The sequence below is a fragment of the Vipera berus genome (genome assembly GCF_964194415.1).
Source record: "Vipera berus genome assembly, chromosome: 1".
Classification (NCBI taxonomy): Eukaryota; Metazoa; Chordata; class Lepidosauria; order Squamata; family Viperidae; genus Vipera; species Vipera berus.
This window is the reverse complement of record NC_138202.1, coordinates 133,177,714-133,193,204: the sequence shown is the minus strand read 5'-3', so window position 1 is coordinate 133,193,204 and position 15,491 is coordinate 133,177,714. Positions and strand designations below refer to the sequence as shown.

Sequence of the window (15,491 nt, the reverse complement as noted above, 5' to 3'; positions counted from 1 at the left end):
ACTTTACGATCTGCACCACTGAAGACAGCGTTTGTAAAATGACCACCACCATGATCTGCTTCTTTGCCTTTAACTAAATATATTAATTTATTAGAAACTATTTCTCAGGTGTTTTTTTGAAAAAATAGCGTTCTATAGTATTTGGCGCAAAAAAAACCCTGCTTACCCAATTGCATCTTTTCTGAGCTGTATAGTCTCTAATGTATAATTGTAGTACTGTTGTGTATATATACAGTAGTGGCCAAAATTGTAGAAACCTTTTGGGAAAAGTGTACATTTGAGGTTTGATGGCTAATAACACCACTTTTTTGGAGTGGTACCATAAAATTATGTATCATTGGAAAGATAATTTAATCAAGAATGTAATGCAACAAAGTTTGTTCAGTTGTCTGTATTCTGTGAAAAGTTATAGCCAAATAACCAGAAAAAGGAAGCACAACATTCTTAGGTTGATATTAGGTAGCTTTCCTTCATCTGATTGTAGCCAATGAGCAGGAGTATTTAGAGCCAATCAGGTGTCATCTTGTTTGGCAATGAGCCAATCAGATCACAATAGGATTCAGTTATTGATGTCATGTATTGAAGCTGAGAGGAGGACATTTCTCAGTGTGTTATGTGATCACTATCAAGTTGTTGAGTTTTTTGTGTTCTTTCATTTAGTGAGCTTGTAAAATGTAATAAAATTAAATGGTGCAAAGAGTTGACTGGTCGTCCAGAAAGTGATGTAAAATAGCATTATTAAGTGAACAAGGCTACAGTTATAAAGAAATTAGAAGAAAATTTGATGGAAACTTAACCAAAGGTGGCATTTCTAAGTTTTTGAAGAGGTATAAGTAGACTCAGTCACTACAAAACCACACTGGTAAAGGCAGGAAAAGGTGCACAACAGCAAGTGATGATAGAATTAAGAGACTGTGCCTACGTGACAGAAGAAAATCATCTGGGTGTATACAAGATGAAATGGCGCAATGCACGGTGAAGTTGAGTGCAAGGTCTGTTTGGCGCAGACTGCAGGAATTTGGTCTAAAATCTAGAATTCCACGAAAAAAGCCACTTTTATCTCTCAAACAAAGGTTGAAAAGACTAAACTGGGCTAAAACCCATGTTACCTGGACAGAGGAACAATGGGACAATGTTATTTGGAGTGATGAGACCAAGATCTCCCTGTTTGGTAGTGATGGCATAAAATACGTAAGAAGAATCGGAGAAGATTTGCATCCTGATCGCATTACATGTACCATGAAACACCCAGTCAGTGTTATGATCTGGGGTGGTATGACACCAAAAGGTGTGGGCAGAATTTGTATGATTAATGGGTATATAAAAGGCCAAAAATACATTAACGAAATACTTGAGCCCAAACTGAAGCTTTCCACACATGATCTTTTCCAAGACAACGAAGCACTTATATTTCAACAGGATTTAGCTCCATGTCATTTTGCTGCTGTGTGCTAAAAGTGATTTCAAGATAATCATATTCCACTGCTGGAATGGCCTGGGAATAGCCCAGACCTTAACCCAACTGAAAATCTATGGAGCCGACTAAAGAAACTTGTTAGTCAGAAGCAACCCAGCAATAAAACCCAGTTAATAGAAGCAATCATTCAATCTTGGTTTCACATTATAACAGCTGCAGAACTAAAGGTTGACGTTGTAAGGCCGTAATTCATGCTAAAGGTTACCCAACTAAGTATTAACTGACACGGTGATAATTTTTGTATATCTCAATTTTTTCTATGGTGATAATTTTTGTATATCTTGTTTTTTTACTACATTTCACTTTTCTTCTTTATAACTGCTATTCCAATAGCAGATCATAAAAGTTATTGCATTACATTCTTGATTAAATTATCTTTCCATTAATATCTAATTTTATGGTACTACTTTAAAAAAGGTGGTTATTAGCCATCAAACCTCAAATGTACGCTTTTCCCAAAAAGTTTCCACAATTTTGGTCACTACTCTCCCCCTCTCTCTCTCTCTCTCTCTCTCTCTCTGTGTGTGTGTGTGTATTAAACATTGCTAAAAATCACAAAAAACGATTTTTTAAAAAAAATAAAAAGCATGTTATTTAAAACTATTTTTCTGGGAAGCGAAGCTAAAATTGGACACCGGTGGAAAAAAAACGAAAAAGGGTTGCACAATAAAGGATCTATCCACCCCGTCGCGAGCTCTGGAACTCCGCCCGAGACCTTTTTCTTCCCTACCACGTTCTCTAGCCAGAAAGCCGTCACGTGCAGAAACGGGAACTGCAACCAACTGAAGGGTGACCTCAGTCCGGCAGCTGCATTCACAGCCTCTGCCTCCAAACCCTAGTTCCTTTCCTGAACGTTAGGCCTCCCTCCACCACAACCAATTAAACCTACATTTAATTAACTAATCTCTCTCTCTCTCTCTCTCTCTCTCTCTCTCTCTCACACACACAGAGAAAAAACAGTGCCTATTTTCTTGCTCGCGCTTGCTTCTTTCCTCCGGCGCAATCGCCGACTCTGCCCTTAACAAACATGGCGGCGGCGGCACCACTTCCTTTTCTCAAGCGGACGAGGCGGTGGGGTGGGGTTAAGGCTAACCCGGAAGGGGTGGCGACCTGCTGCTTGCTGTGCTGCTGCTGGGTCGGGGAGAGGCAGCTCGGCCGAGCCGGGCGCGCTCTCCCTGCTGGGTGGATCTCTCGGGTGGGCGTGAGGAACGGGCTTCCTTGCCGGGCTGGGCTGGGCTGCGGAGGGAAGACGAAGGCGGAGCCTGGTGTCTGAGGGTGAGGGCAGCTCCCGGCCGCCTCTGGGTTAGTAGGCTGGAGAAGGACCGGGAGAGCCGCCTTGAGCCTCCCCCTCTCGGTCTCCTTGCGCCGGAGCATCCTTCTCTGGGCAGGGTCGAAGAAGAGCCGCCGCCCTGACTTCCTCCCGAGGAGACCGGCGCCAAGCCCTTCGCCCTCCCCAAGCACTTGTTTACACGTCCCGGAGAGCTCGGGCGAGCCCGGCTACGCCTCCGCCGCCCGGCCGCCTTCCTCGCCGGCGTCGCTGCGAGCCAACTCTTCCCCTCCCGCCATTGAAAAAACAACAACACGTTTTAGTGTGTTTTTTTTTGGTGTGTGTGTGTCTTCTGCCCGGCGCTCTCTGGCGCCTCCGCTCCGACTTGCCCTTGCGGAAAAGTTTCCTTCCAGGCTGCTGAGGATCGTCCCTTTGTAGAAAGGGGGTTGATGACATTTGTGTTGCCTTTTTTTGGCCTGCCCGGCTGTGGCACTAGTGCAGCCCTGACTGGCCGCCTCCCACCACCCCGGTGGGCTGGGGTGCTTTCGTTTCTCCGGCCATGCAAAGTGGGGAACCCATGCCGGCAGCTACGGTTACCGCGATGAAAGTGTCGGAGAGCGAAGGCAAGCTGGAGATCTTGCTCCCGGCCCCGAACTGCCCCAGCAAGTGTAGCAGCAGCAGCAACAGCAGCAGCAGCGGTGGGCTTAACAGCAGCCGAGGAGGAGGAAGCAGTAGCAAAGTGTGGCAGTACAGGTGGGTGCTTTAACTGGAGCCGGGGGCGGCGGGGTGGTGGTGGTGGAAACGACAGCTAGGAATCCAAAGTTGACTGGCTGGGACTTGCCTTTTTTTTAAAAAAAAAATAAATCCCATTTATATCCCGCCCTTCTCCGAAGACTCAGGGCGGCTTACAATTTTAAGCACAAACCAATGTGCTTAGCTTTTGTAATCGGGAGCGAGATGGTGAGCGTGCAACTTTCAGAAAGGATGGAAGAAATGGTGGCAATGCTTTGTCCTTCTCCCTTCAAAATCCGGTGTGCGTTATAATTTATATATAGGTCGTGCTCTTGACAGTCAGCACGATAAACCAGTGGATGGAACGGCTTGCCTTCAGAGGTTGTGGGTGCTCCATCCCTGGAGGCTTTTAAAAAGAGGCTGGAGAGCCATTTGTCTGAAATAGTATACTGTCTTCAGCTTGAAGACCTTCCAACTCTGTTATTCTGTTAAATGCATTACTTTGTGCTTTTCCAGGTGGGAAATTGTATTTTCAATTTTTTTTCTCTGAACCCCCAACAGGGGAGCTGAACCCTTCAGTCCCCCCCCCCACCCCCTATATCAGTTGTGCTCAATTTTCAGAGACTGCCTGGTCAAGTCTTTGTAGTTTTCTTGGCAAAGTTTTTCAGAAGTTTGCCATTGCCTCATTCCTAGGGCTGAGAGAAAGTGACTGGTTGACGGTCACTCAGCTGACTTTGTGCCCAAGGCTGGACTATAACTCAGGATCTCCCAGTTTCTAACCTGATGCTTTAACCACCACCACTAAATGGACTCGCTTATCTTTCAATGTTATCTAATATGTCTGTATGTTTCAAAACAGGAGATAATTAAAGCTAGTCATAAATGGTAAACAGGTAAGTGAGAAGCACTTGAGAAAGAGCAGTAAGTCAGAGGGCTTTGATGTGCTTCCCATTTTTCAGAATGTGAGTTTGATTTTAAAATGTCAGAACCACTATATACAGGAAGAAAAATGAATCTTATTATAATCAACTAATGCTTCTTGCTGTTGCGTATAGTGTCTTTTTGCAGAATTGTCACTACTCATACTTTATTTATTTATTTATTTATTTATTTACGCCAAGACACAATTTTCTTTAGATAATAGAATGATTGCTAAATTTACACATTGTATGAACCAGAACCAAGTAATTTTTTTATGGTCATTATTTGGGACAGCCAATCAGTGAGGTATGATAGGACTGGAATTACTTCTTAAGTGTATGTTTGTGAGTCACCAAATCTGGCACTGGAATTTTTGATGTAGGTCAGTGTGCCTGCTTTCAGCCAAAGCTCATTTTCTATCTGGATTGTTTATATTTCATTTAATCTAGTAAGATGCAAATATATTTTTGTATAATGGTTTAAAAACAGAGAATGAGTTTTTGTTCTCCCTTAGGAATGAAATCCAGCTGGTGACCTGGTCTACTCATTCTCTCTGGACCCAACACAACTCATAAGGTGGTTGTTGTGGGGAAAAATAGGCAGGGATATTATTTGGTTCCTTGTATTGTACAAAATGAATAAGAGTATGATATATATTTTTTCTATTTTGAATGCTATAGATATGCCAATATAAAGTGAATGTTTTACTTGTTGCATCCACAATTGTGGATATTCTTCAATATTCTGTAATCTCACAGTTATTTTGGGTATCGATTTATTATTTCTCAAATTTTACCCAGTTTAAAATTTAGCTGTTTTTATTAAACTTAAGCCAAAATGATTTAAACAAGCATTTGTATTTTAATTATGTAATATTATAGTATGGGCATTTAAAATATGAACACACTAAAAATCTTCTTATAAAATATTTTCAGCTACTGGTTAATTAGCACTTGTCCTAAAAATTTCAGATGTGTTAAAACGTTTTCTTTCCTTCTAAATATAAATATATGCCCTTTTCCTTAAAGAGAAGAAATGAACTCATGTTAATCTGTGCTTTTTCATTTATTTCTCATTTTTCTACTATTGACTAATATAGTTGTACATATCTCAGGTTTTATAATGAAATACAGATATTTTAAAATGCATAAAATTTTTATAGAATATTAATGTAGCAATTAAAACATGAAAATAAAGCCATCAACAATTAAAAGGCTGTTAAAATATGTTTTTAGAGCATTTTAAATTGTCAACAAGGTTAGTTTTCTTAATTTAGTGTGGAGTATATTTTAGAAAAAGGTGACTGTAGAAGATGTAATTGAAAAATTGATCATTTAACATTTATGGACATCTATATGTACCAGTCTATTCAGTTGAATTATAATTTTATCAGAAGTTAAATAAGATTAAAATGGTTTAGCAATCTAGACTTTAATTAGCTACTAGATTTGCCTGGCTTTTGAATCAATGCTGTATGCAGGTTAGTTGTAATTTCAAAATATCTATTCAATTAATTTCTAAATAGTTAAGGTTACAGTTAAGATTACAGTCATATCCACATGTGCTTTGTTTTACAAATCTATGTTTTCAGAAAATAAATATTCCCTCTGGGGTTTTTTGGTTAGATTTGTTATTTAAAATAGTGGTGAGAGAGTATTCATAGGAGATGTTGAAAAAATGCTGGAGTATTGGTTAGATTCTAATTTGGTCTTTCGACAGCATGTCAAGTTCCTCTTGATTCTTAGTAACTCATTTCTGCCTAAAATGGTTTGCAACATAATAGAAGTAATTACCAGTATCCATAGATTAACAGATACAATCAAAATTAAACCAATCAATTCAGTCAGCATCAATTAAAATAATACAAATAAACTGCAGTAATTCATGGTTTGAATTAATTGGAAATAAAAATGAAAGTGGACTTAATTCAGAAAGAAAATCTCCATTCTGCAAAGGAAATTAGGCCCCTACACAGTTAACCATAGACACATTGACAGCTATACCACTTGTCTATGGTAGACTTCCCCATGGAGAAAATACATGGATCTCTTCTGTCTAGTTAACAGTGGCTATGGGAAAATAGTTAATTTTCCACTGAGCCTTAAATCTCAGAGGATTTACCATGAGGCAATAATTATTTCTTTATCTTAAGCTGCTTCATTGAATTTCTGATAGCAGAATGACAGCAGAATTGGAATGATGTGCTCTGTGTAGGGGTTTTATAGAAATAAAAGAACATCCCATGTTTTTGTTTAAAAAAATACATCTATGGAACAGTGAATCAATTAGTGTACAAAATATATCTAGAGAAATGTAAAACAGAATAAATACAGTAGATTTCTGAAAGCACACATAAATGTTTTACATATAATAAATGAAAACTGTAAAGAAATAGTTGATTGTACAATATTATTTATCGCAATATGCCTCAAGTCAAAAGTGTAATGTTTGCAGTTCTCCTTTTGTAAAAATACAAGATGATTCATGTTTAACTTGTCTGGTAATTGAAAGTCAGTTTAAGCAGCCTGTCAAATTTATCAGCAATAGGTGCCAGTAATGAAAAAAAAAGCTGTTGTTACACTTGAATACTCTAGACATAAGATTAGAAAATCTAAAACCATGAAGTCTGACACCCAACACAGTTCCCAAAATAGTACTTAACACTTGCCTTTGATTTACATTTTGAGCAAATGTCCCATGTGAAAAAGCTAGAGAAGGAAAATGCAAAAATTGATATTTTGATTTTTTTTTCTAACTTGAATGCAAATGGAAATTACAATAGTGTAGTTACAATAACTGTTCTGTCACCTTCAGGCATTTGAACATGCATGCTGCAAAGAGAACTGTAGGGGACAATAATACGGTTATATTAACTTGAATCTGAAATTTAATATCCTTTTGATAAGGAATAGCTCTGCATCTACCTGAAATTGCATGGCTTGTTGAATTGGAGAATGATGAAAAAGAAGATTACTCTAATTTTAAATAAAAGCCCATTTTTGAATTTAAAAAGATTGTGTGATGTTACAACCCTGCTCAGCACTTTTCAGAAGGACTGTGTAGATCAGGTGTGTCAAACTGCTGGCCCGCAGGTCGGACACGTCACCAGGAAACTGCGCTCACCCCATTGCCGGCAATGGGGAAAAAGCTCCAATAGGTTTTACAATATCACGTGATGTCGTGAGTTTGATGTGTCTGGTGTAGATGCATCCTACATCATTGCCCCTCGTTGTCAGTGGATATGGCTAAATTCACCAGAAATTGAGGGGGGGGAAAACCCTTTTGTTTCGGAAGGAGAACTCCTACCTTATTACTCCTCTGATAAACCAGAATTGTTTGAAACCATTGTTTGAAATGAATTTCTAATTCCTGAGTTTGTAAGAAGAATGACAGATCAGGATATGGTGTTGACCATAATGAGAGTTTATGATTTCTGAACAATTTAGCTTTATTTGATGGTGAAAAGAATTAAACCGGAAGGATTTAATGTGTATGAAGCTGCTGGATCAATGAATTGATTTCCTACTATTTGACAATGCATGTATAAAATGTTCTGGGTTTCATCTTTTTTTGTTGTCAGGTTTCAGCAGTTGTGATTTATTGGGATAGATTAGTATGTTTTTTTTTTAAAATTCCATTTAGATCCCGCCCTTCTCCGAAGACTCAGGGCGGCTTACAAGCTTAGCAGTAGCCTTCATTCTATGTTGTCATTAAAAACTTTGAGATTTACAATATATAACCCGACTGTGACATTTGTAGGCACCATGTGATTCATCACAAATGGTAGACCTCAAAATGAACCTAAAATGGCCAAAATCTTGCAAAATTTTGATATCCAAAATCTCACAGGTTTTCTGGTACTAATAAGCATGGCAATACCTTCCAAATTTTATGAAACTCATATGAGTATAATCGTTTTAAAAATTGTCTTGATCTTGTTTCTCACACCATAGACACAGCACAGTACCACATGGAACATCAGTAATGCTCAGACTACGGGATGGAAACTGGTTTTATTTAATAAGCTATGATTAAATGAATTGGCACAATATCTGCATCATATCAGTCTGTGCAAGTGGTGGCAAAGTTATGTTATATATGTATCATAGGTGACAAGTCATAACACTGTGGGTGAAATGTGAGGATTCACCAATACCCAGTGACAATTATTCTTGTAAGCAGCCCTATTATCTTGTGAGTTTGGGGGCTGTGTGAGAAAAGGGTGGCAGCCTTTGGATACTCTAGATGGGGGGGGAATGTAATGGTTTCTCTTTGTTGGGGAGGGCAGCAGTGTCAAGTTAGGCATTTGCTGAATTTTTACCCACTGAACCCAAAAGCATCCTTATCACTGGTATAAGCTGTGTCAAGACTTCCAGGAATGTAACAATGATATTTTGTAACTGAACTTGCTTTCTAAAATCATCAACTTAGTATCAACTGATGGCATGGCAGAAGTCATTTAGTTGACCATCTCTATAGACTTTTTTTTTAGTAGGCAGACATTCCATCCTGGCTCTTAAAACCGTAGCCACGTCTAGAAACGTACTTATATACAGGATAAACATACTTTATCTATTTTAAAAAAATATCAGTTTTTAAAAGATGTTCCTAACATTAGTTCAGCCCTAGGAAGGGTGGTGTCTAAAGAAGTAAAAAGTTACAGCAATATCAGCTAAATTGTTATTTTTTTTTAATTGCATCTGCTTAAAATGCTGTTTGCAGAACTTGGTGGGCTGCAGATATTAGAAGGACAGTTTGTGTTTACTGCAGGCAAGAATACATAAAAATACAGCCTTCCATCTCTACATGAACAGCTTGCCAGTATGCAGCCTGTGAATCTGTAAATTCCTTCTCTGCAGTAGGTTGATCTAGACATAAATTTGCTTTAAAAGAATGCATAAATGGTTCTTAAAGACAAAAAACCGTAGTACAGATTTCTAACTTGCTCCTGTGAGACTTTATACCTTTTGCCACTATTTCTGATGAGCAGAAAGAATTGTTATTCCTCTATCTTAGATCATTTTTAAGAATCATCATATTTGGACTTAATTGGCCACATATTGCAAACTGACCTTGACAAAGGTTCTTGAACAGGTGAAGTTCTTAAGCAGATGGTTTAACTTGTGACTGAAAAGAAAAAAAAAACAAAATAAGTTCTATAACTTAAAATGCTCAGTTTGTTCTCTTTAGAGAGATGGTCCTCAACTTACGACCACAGTTGAGCCCAAAAGTTACGTTGAGCCCAAAAGCTATGTTGCTAAGTGAAACCTTTTGTTCAGTGAGTTTTGCCCCATTTTACGACTTGCTACTGTTGTTCAGTGAATCATTGCAATTGTTAAGTTAGTAACATGGTTGTTAAGTGAGCTTGGTTTACCCATTGACTTGGCCTGTCAGAAGGTGGCAGAAGATGATCACATGATCCCAGGACACTGCGACCATCATAAAGATGAGCCAGTTGCCAAGCGTCTGAATTTTGTTCGGGGGACCATGGGGGTGCTGCAATGGTCGTAAGTGTGAAAAACAGTCATAAGTCACTCTGTTCAGTGCTGCCGTAACTTTGAATGGTCACTGAATGAACTGTTCTAAGTCGAGGACTACCTGTATCCAGGAAGTGACTTTGGGAAATGGCAGTATGTCAATGGCACAGCATAAAAGTTCTACACAGAAGGCCCCAGTTTGAATCCCTTGCATATTTGGTTCAAGCTAGGAATAACTTTGAACAGTCACTTCAATTAATCAAAGCAGCCTAGGGAAACTTCTCACTTGCAGGACCTTCCCATTCAACCTAAGTAAAATTTCTCCTCTGCACACAGGTGGTCCTGTGCAGGTAGGGATGCCGTAATGGTCGTGAGTGTGATAAACAGTGATAAGTCACTTTTTTTCAGTCCGTTGTAACTTCAAATGGTCACTAAATGGAACTGTAGTAAGTCAAGGACTACCTGTACTGGTCACGGAGAAGAGACTCAGGTTTGTTTGTTTATCTTTTCCATCACCGTGTTGTCTGCACGTAGCTTTGTAAAAGGCAGCCCAATTCTGCATGCACGGAGAGGAAGAGAATGCTTTAAATGTAGAGGAAGTTCTTTTTTCTTTTTTAATTCCACGGGCATATTGTTTCGTTTCTGTGTGTGCAAATAGAAAAGCCCTTTCTCCATACAGAGATAAAATATTGATTCAACTGTGAAGAAAATGTGGTCTTGTTCTTGACAGTAAAAGTTTGAAAGAAACACTGAACTACTAGTCAGTGGTATCCTGAAACATTTGGGAGGTGTCCTGCGAGAGACAATGAGCCAGATACCCCAAAACAGTTTTTCAAGTGAGGTTAAACTAACTGGACAGTCAGTAGTTTGACTCAACATAAGGCATCTTCATATGATTGTATTCCCCATCTGGCACTTCGAAATGTCCTTTGCCACTGCTGTCTGGAATTATGTGAAATGCTGGCAGTGTGTATTAGAAGTAATATTTTGAGTCATTAAATTTTCCCAAAGAGATTGCTTTGCACTTGTATGTTTCTCATTTACAAATGACTTGTTATTGAAAGGTTGATGTTAACCTTGGAGATATGAGCCATAGAAGGGAATATATCACAGGGAAGAATCGTGTGGAGTCCATATTGATTTATGGCTGATAGCAGGTGATCATATTAGCTTTGCAAACCTGCCTATAAAAATTACTAGGCTCATGCACTCTCCTCTTTGTTCAGAGGCAGAAAGAAAAAAATAGATCTTCACAGTATGCAAAGGCTTCTGAAGTCTTGAGAGTACATGAGGAGAAAATGTACTTTCTATCAATTTCTTTTCTATCTTATACAAAACACCCTTTCCACTTTTTCTCACCTTGTAAGTCACTTATACAAGTGTTAGCTCTGAATACTAAATAGTCCAGTGTGCAGATTTTCATTTTTCTCTCTCCCCCTGTTCCTTCCCCTTCCCTAACATATTGACTTAGAAATGGAAGAACAAACCAAGGCACCTTGTTATTTGTATAAGCAGTTTCCCGGTTCATAACAGAGTGCTAATTTTTAAATGTCCCTAAAGATGGAAATGATAGTGGTGCAGACGTTTACCATTTTAATATAGGTTTATTTTAGCATTGGCATGGCCATCTCCAAAGTGGCAAACAGAAATCTTATTGCATCTGAAAAAGGCAGTTGTTTTTGAAGTCATATTATACATTGGAAGAAGATTTTGGGAGTAGGTTACCGTAAAAAGTAAAGGTGAAGGTTTCCCCTCCACAGTTGTGTCCGACTCTAGGAGGTGATGCTCATCTCCTTTTCCTAGCCAAGGGGGCCAGCATTATTCTTTCCATGATCACGTGGCCAGCATGACTGTATGTAGAGGCACATGGAATGCTGTTATCTTCCCACCGGAGTGGTACATATTATCTGTTTGCATTTGCATGCTTTTAAACTGCTAGGTGGGCAGGAGCTAGTGCAAAAATGGGAGTTAACCCCATCACATAGTACTTGGCTTTCAAATTGCCAGACTTCCAGTTGACAGCCCAACATCTTAGCTGTTAGGTAGCTCTTCTATTTAATCAGATATGATAGAAGAGGTTAGCATGATTTCCAGGCCAAAATCATACTTACAAGAGGGTAAGCACACATTAGTCTACCACAGTTGCTTCCTTAGAGCACCGTCTAACTAAATCCAGTATTGAAATGCATTTTGAATCCTTATATATAACTGACGTGTTCAGATATGTTGCATTATTTAACAAAGGCTCTTAAGATAATCTTTGTTAACATTTTTTACTGTGGGCACAACGGCACACATCAAAAATGAAATTTAGTTGCCCGCTCTCAAAGTGAAATAAAAAGGAAAAAATAAACCAGTGGGTCTTGGCTCCAAACAGTTCTGCATATCCTCATTTTGAGCAAAATATTGGATGGAAAAGGAAAAAAGAACTCCATGTATACGAAGCTGACTTCTATTTAACTGAAAGCTTGACATAGCTCTACAACTCATATAGGCAGCTGCAGTGGTGATGCCAGTGGATCCTGCTAATAAGGCATTATCAATTTTTCAGTTTTTGGCTCTGTCATAATAAATAACTATCCATTGAATGGGATCTTCAGCTCTTTTCAGGTTGTATATTATTTAAGCTTACATTTCTGAGCAAAGATGCTTAGATATTTAGTAATTCTACCTCCAGGTTATGTAGAGATGGAAGATGTTCTTTTGCTTGGGTTATTTTTGTGGGACCAACGTAAGTAAAATTGAATAGTGTGCCTTAGATAGGTTTGAGAATTGTAATATGTTATCCATTGTTTTCTGTCACAGGGGATAAAGCTATCAGTAAGTATTGGTGATAATAGGTTTACTCATTACCTTTCAGAGATAGCATACCTCTAAATAAAAATTGCTGGAAAATCTAGTTGAATGGTAGTTTTGAATTTAGTTGTTTTGGGGGTTTCTCAAGAAAAACACGGAGGCCATCAGGAAAGGGTGGCTACCCTTTATGGATTAGATAACCTTTGGGCTGATTCACCATGTTGAAATTATATAGAATATTTTAGAATATTATATAGAATATTTTAACAAAGTACTTTTTAAAAGTTGCAACATGCTCATGAATGTATTTCTCAACGTATGTTAAAACGTAAATTAGAAAATCAGTTGCATGAGAGGGGTAACTGCAAATCTGATTTTTCTCGATGAGATGACTATCTTTAATTTGACTCTTCATAGGGTTACCTGTGATATTGTTGATAGATTAAAAATGAAGTCATTTGCATTCACGGAACAGCATAAAACTGAACTGGGCTGAATAATTTTGGAAATAAATAAATGAAGACTGTGGGGGGGAAAACAATGAATCAGAATTCCATGTGCCAACTCTATAGTAACAAGTTAGTTCATGGAATTCCGTAGATAAGACAGGAAAACTCCCTTTTGTTCGTCTTCTGATACTTTTGTTTAAGCTATAGGTCATATTTGTAAATTGTGCTAAGGCTTGTTCTGGTTTGCTTTTCTGTGGATTACTTCATGTCCAAACCTATTTGGACATGAAGTGGAAGAAAACAAACTGTAGATGGAGGACAAGCCAGCAATTTCATGGCTGATGCAGCAAATCAGGATGAACATGAAGCAGGACTTAATACTAGGTATGGATATCAATAAAGGAGAACATTTGTAGCTCAGGGTTGAAATGAGGTATGAATATGTCTATCGTGGGAGCTGTTAATAAAGCTCCATGAATTAATCTACGGATCTGTAAAAAGTTTTATCCCCAAACTATGAATTCCTTGTTATACATGTATAGTAAAATGTTTAAAAATATTAATTTGTTTTAATTAAGTCATTATTATTTTGCCCAATATTGCAAACAATGGGAAAACTTTTGGGTACTTTTTCCATATCTCCATATTGTTTTTTTCCTCCTTTTCTACATGTCTTTTCATTTTGAGGGAAATGCTTTAAAATAAATGTTTTGAAAAGAGCTTTAAATTCTTGTAGGGAAGGATTTGGGGTGATTTCCCCCCCCACTTTTTTCTGCCTCAAAATCATTTTCTTCCAGATCAGATTATCAGAATCAGACATAGTCAAATGGGGCTGTACCCTAAATTCATTTGCAACATTATGATACTATTTTATCTTCATTTCCTTTTTTTAATAGTACTCCATAAAGTTGAAGCGCATCTTTTTTAAAATTGTTGTAGCATTTATGTTATGCAATTATCCAGATGAGTACTACAAGATGATTTCCTTTGGAGTGACAAACAGTTCTGATCATTGTAAATCTAAATTTACAATTATTTCCCTCCTGTGCATGTTTTTCTTTGGTCTTAAAGAAATAAATAGAAAGGTAGAATAGATGCTTTGTTAGAGGAATAAGAAAATTGGAACCTTCATAAGAAGGTTGTCGTGTGTGTGTGTGTGTGTGTGTGTGTGTGTGTTTTAATGTTGTAAATCATATGTGCGAACATTAGAGGTTTTTTAAAAATTTGAACACAGCTAGACTGTGCTTTGTAGGAAACCAGTAAATAAATATTTTTAACCCTGAGTTTTCATTAATAAAGGCCAGAATAGGTGAATTGGCAAGCCTTGTCTTAGACGAGAGTATAGATATAATGGGTGTAACCAAAACCTGATGGATTTGGGAAAATCAATTGGCAACTGGTTACGAGCCTTGGTGGAGCAGTGGGCTAATGCCTCCTTAAGTAACACCAGCTGCCTGCAATTAGTGCAGGTTCGCGTCCCACCAGGCTCAAGGTTGACTCAGCCTTCCATCCTTCCGAGGTAGGTAAAATGAGGACCCAGATTGTTGGGGGCAATTAAGCTGACTTTGTAATAATGCCGCTTGGGGGGGTGAAAGCCCTAATAAGCAGGCATATACATAGAATGAAGGCTACTGCTAAGCTTGTAAGCCGCCCTGAGTCTTCGGAGAAGGGCGGGATATAAATGGAATTAAAATAAATAAATAAATAAATAAATAAATAAATAAATAAATACAAACTCTGTAGAGAAGATGGCAAGGGCATAGGGCAGGGTATTAAAAAATCATGTGGATAAAGGTAAGTCAATAGATATCATTTGATTTTTTTTTTAAAGCCTATGATAAAATCCCTCATCAAAGACTTTTCAGTAAACTTAACAGCCGTGGAACAAAAGAGCAGATCCTCTCGTGGCTAAGCAATTGGCTGAATAGAAAACAGAATAGGTGTACAGGTTGTCGACCTACAACCACAATTGTACCCCAAATTTCTGCTGCTAAGGGAGACAGTTACTGAGTTTTGCCCCATTTTAGGATCTTTTTTGCCACAATTGTTAAGGGAATCACTGCAGTTGTTAAGTTAGTAGCATGGTTGTTGAGTGAATCTGGCTTCCCCACGGACTTTGTTTTTCAGAAGGTCACCAAAGATGATCATGTGACCCAGGACATTGCAACTGCCATAAAATACATGCCAATTGCCAAGTGTCCGAATTTTGAACATGTGATCATGGAGACGCTGCAAATGCGAAAAATGGTCATAAGTCTCTTTTTTTCAGTGCCGCTGTAACTTTGAATGGTCACGAAACAAATGGTTTTTAATTGAGGACTACCTGTAGATGGACCTTTGTCACAATGGAGGGATCTAACTAGCCGGCGGTT

At 38.3% G+C, this 15,491-nt stretch overlaps 2 protein-coding genes across 4 annotated transcripts in view; one reads left to right on the top strand and one right to left on the bottom strand.

Moving 5' to 3' along the window:
- The window catches only part of LOC308668250 (uncharacterized protein), a 281,434-nt gene that overhangs the window by 18,755 nt on the left and 247,188 nt on the right, over nt 1–15,491 (bottom strand). The gene's annotated exons all lie outside the window — the stretch shown is intronic.
- The window catches only part of OSBPL11 (oxysterol binding protein like 11), a 53,822-nt gene continuing 40,967 nt past the window's right edge, over nt 2,637–15,491 (top strand). For 2 of the 3 annotated variants that reach the window (XM_081327881.1, XM_081327880.1), the window contains exon 1: nt 2,643–3,497. In XM_081327881.1, coding sequence (XP_081184007.1) covers nt 3,304–3,497 — 194 coding nt within the window. In that variant the 5' untranslated portion in view covers nt 2,643–3,303. Of the gene's footprint in view, nt 3,498–15,491 lie in introns of all 3 variants that reach the window. The other variant, XM_081327879.1, reaches the window with a different exon arrangement.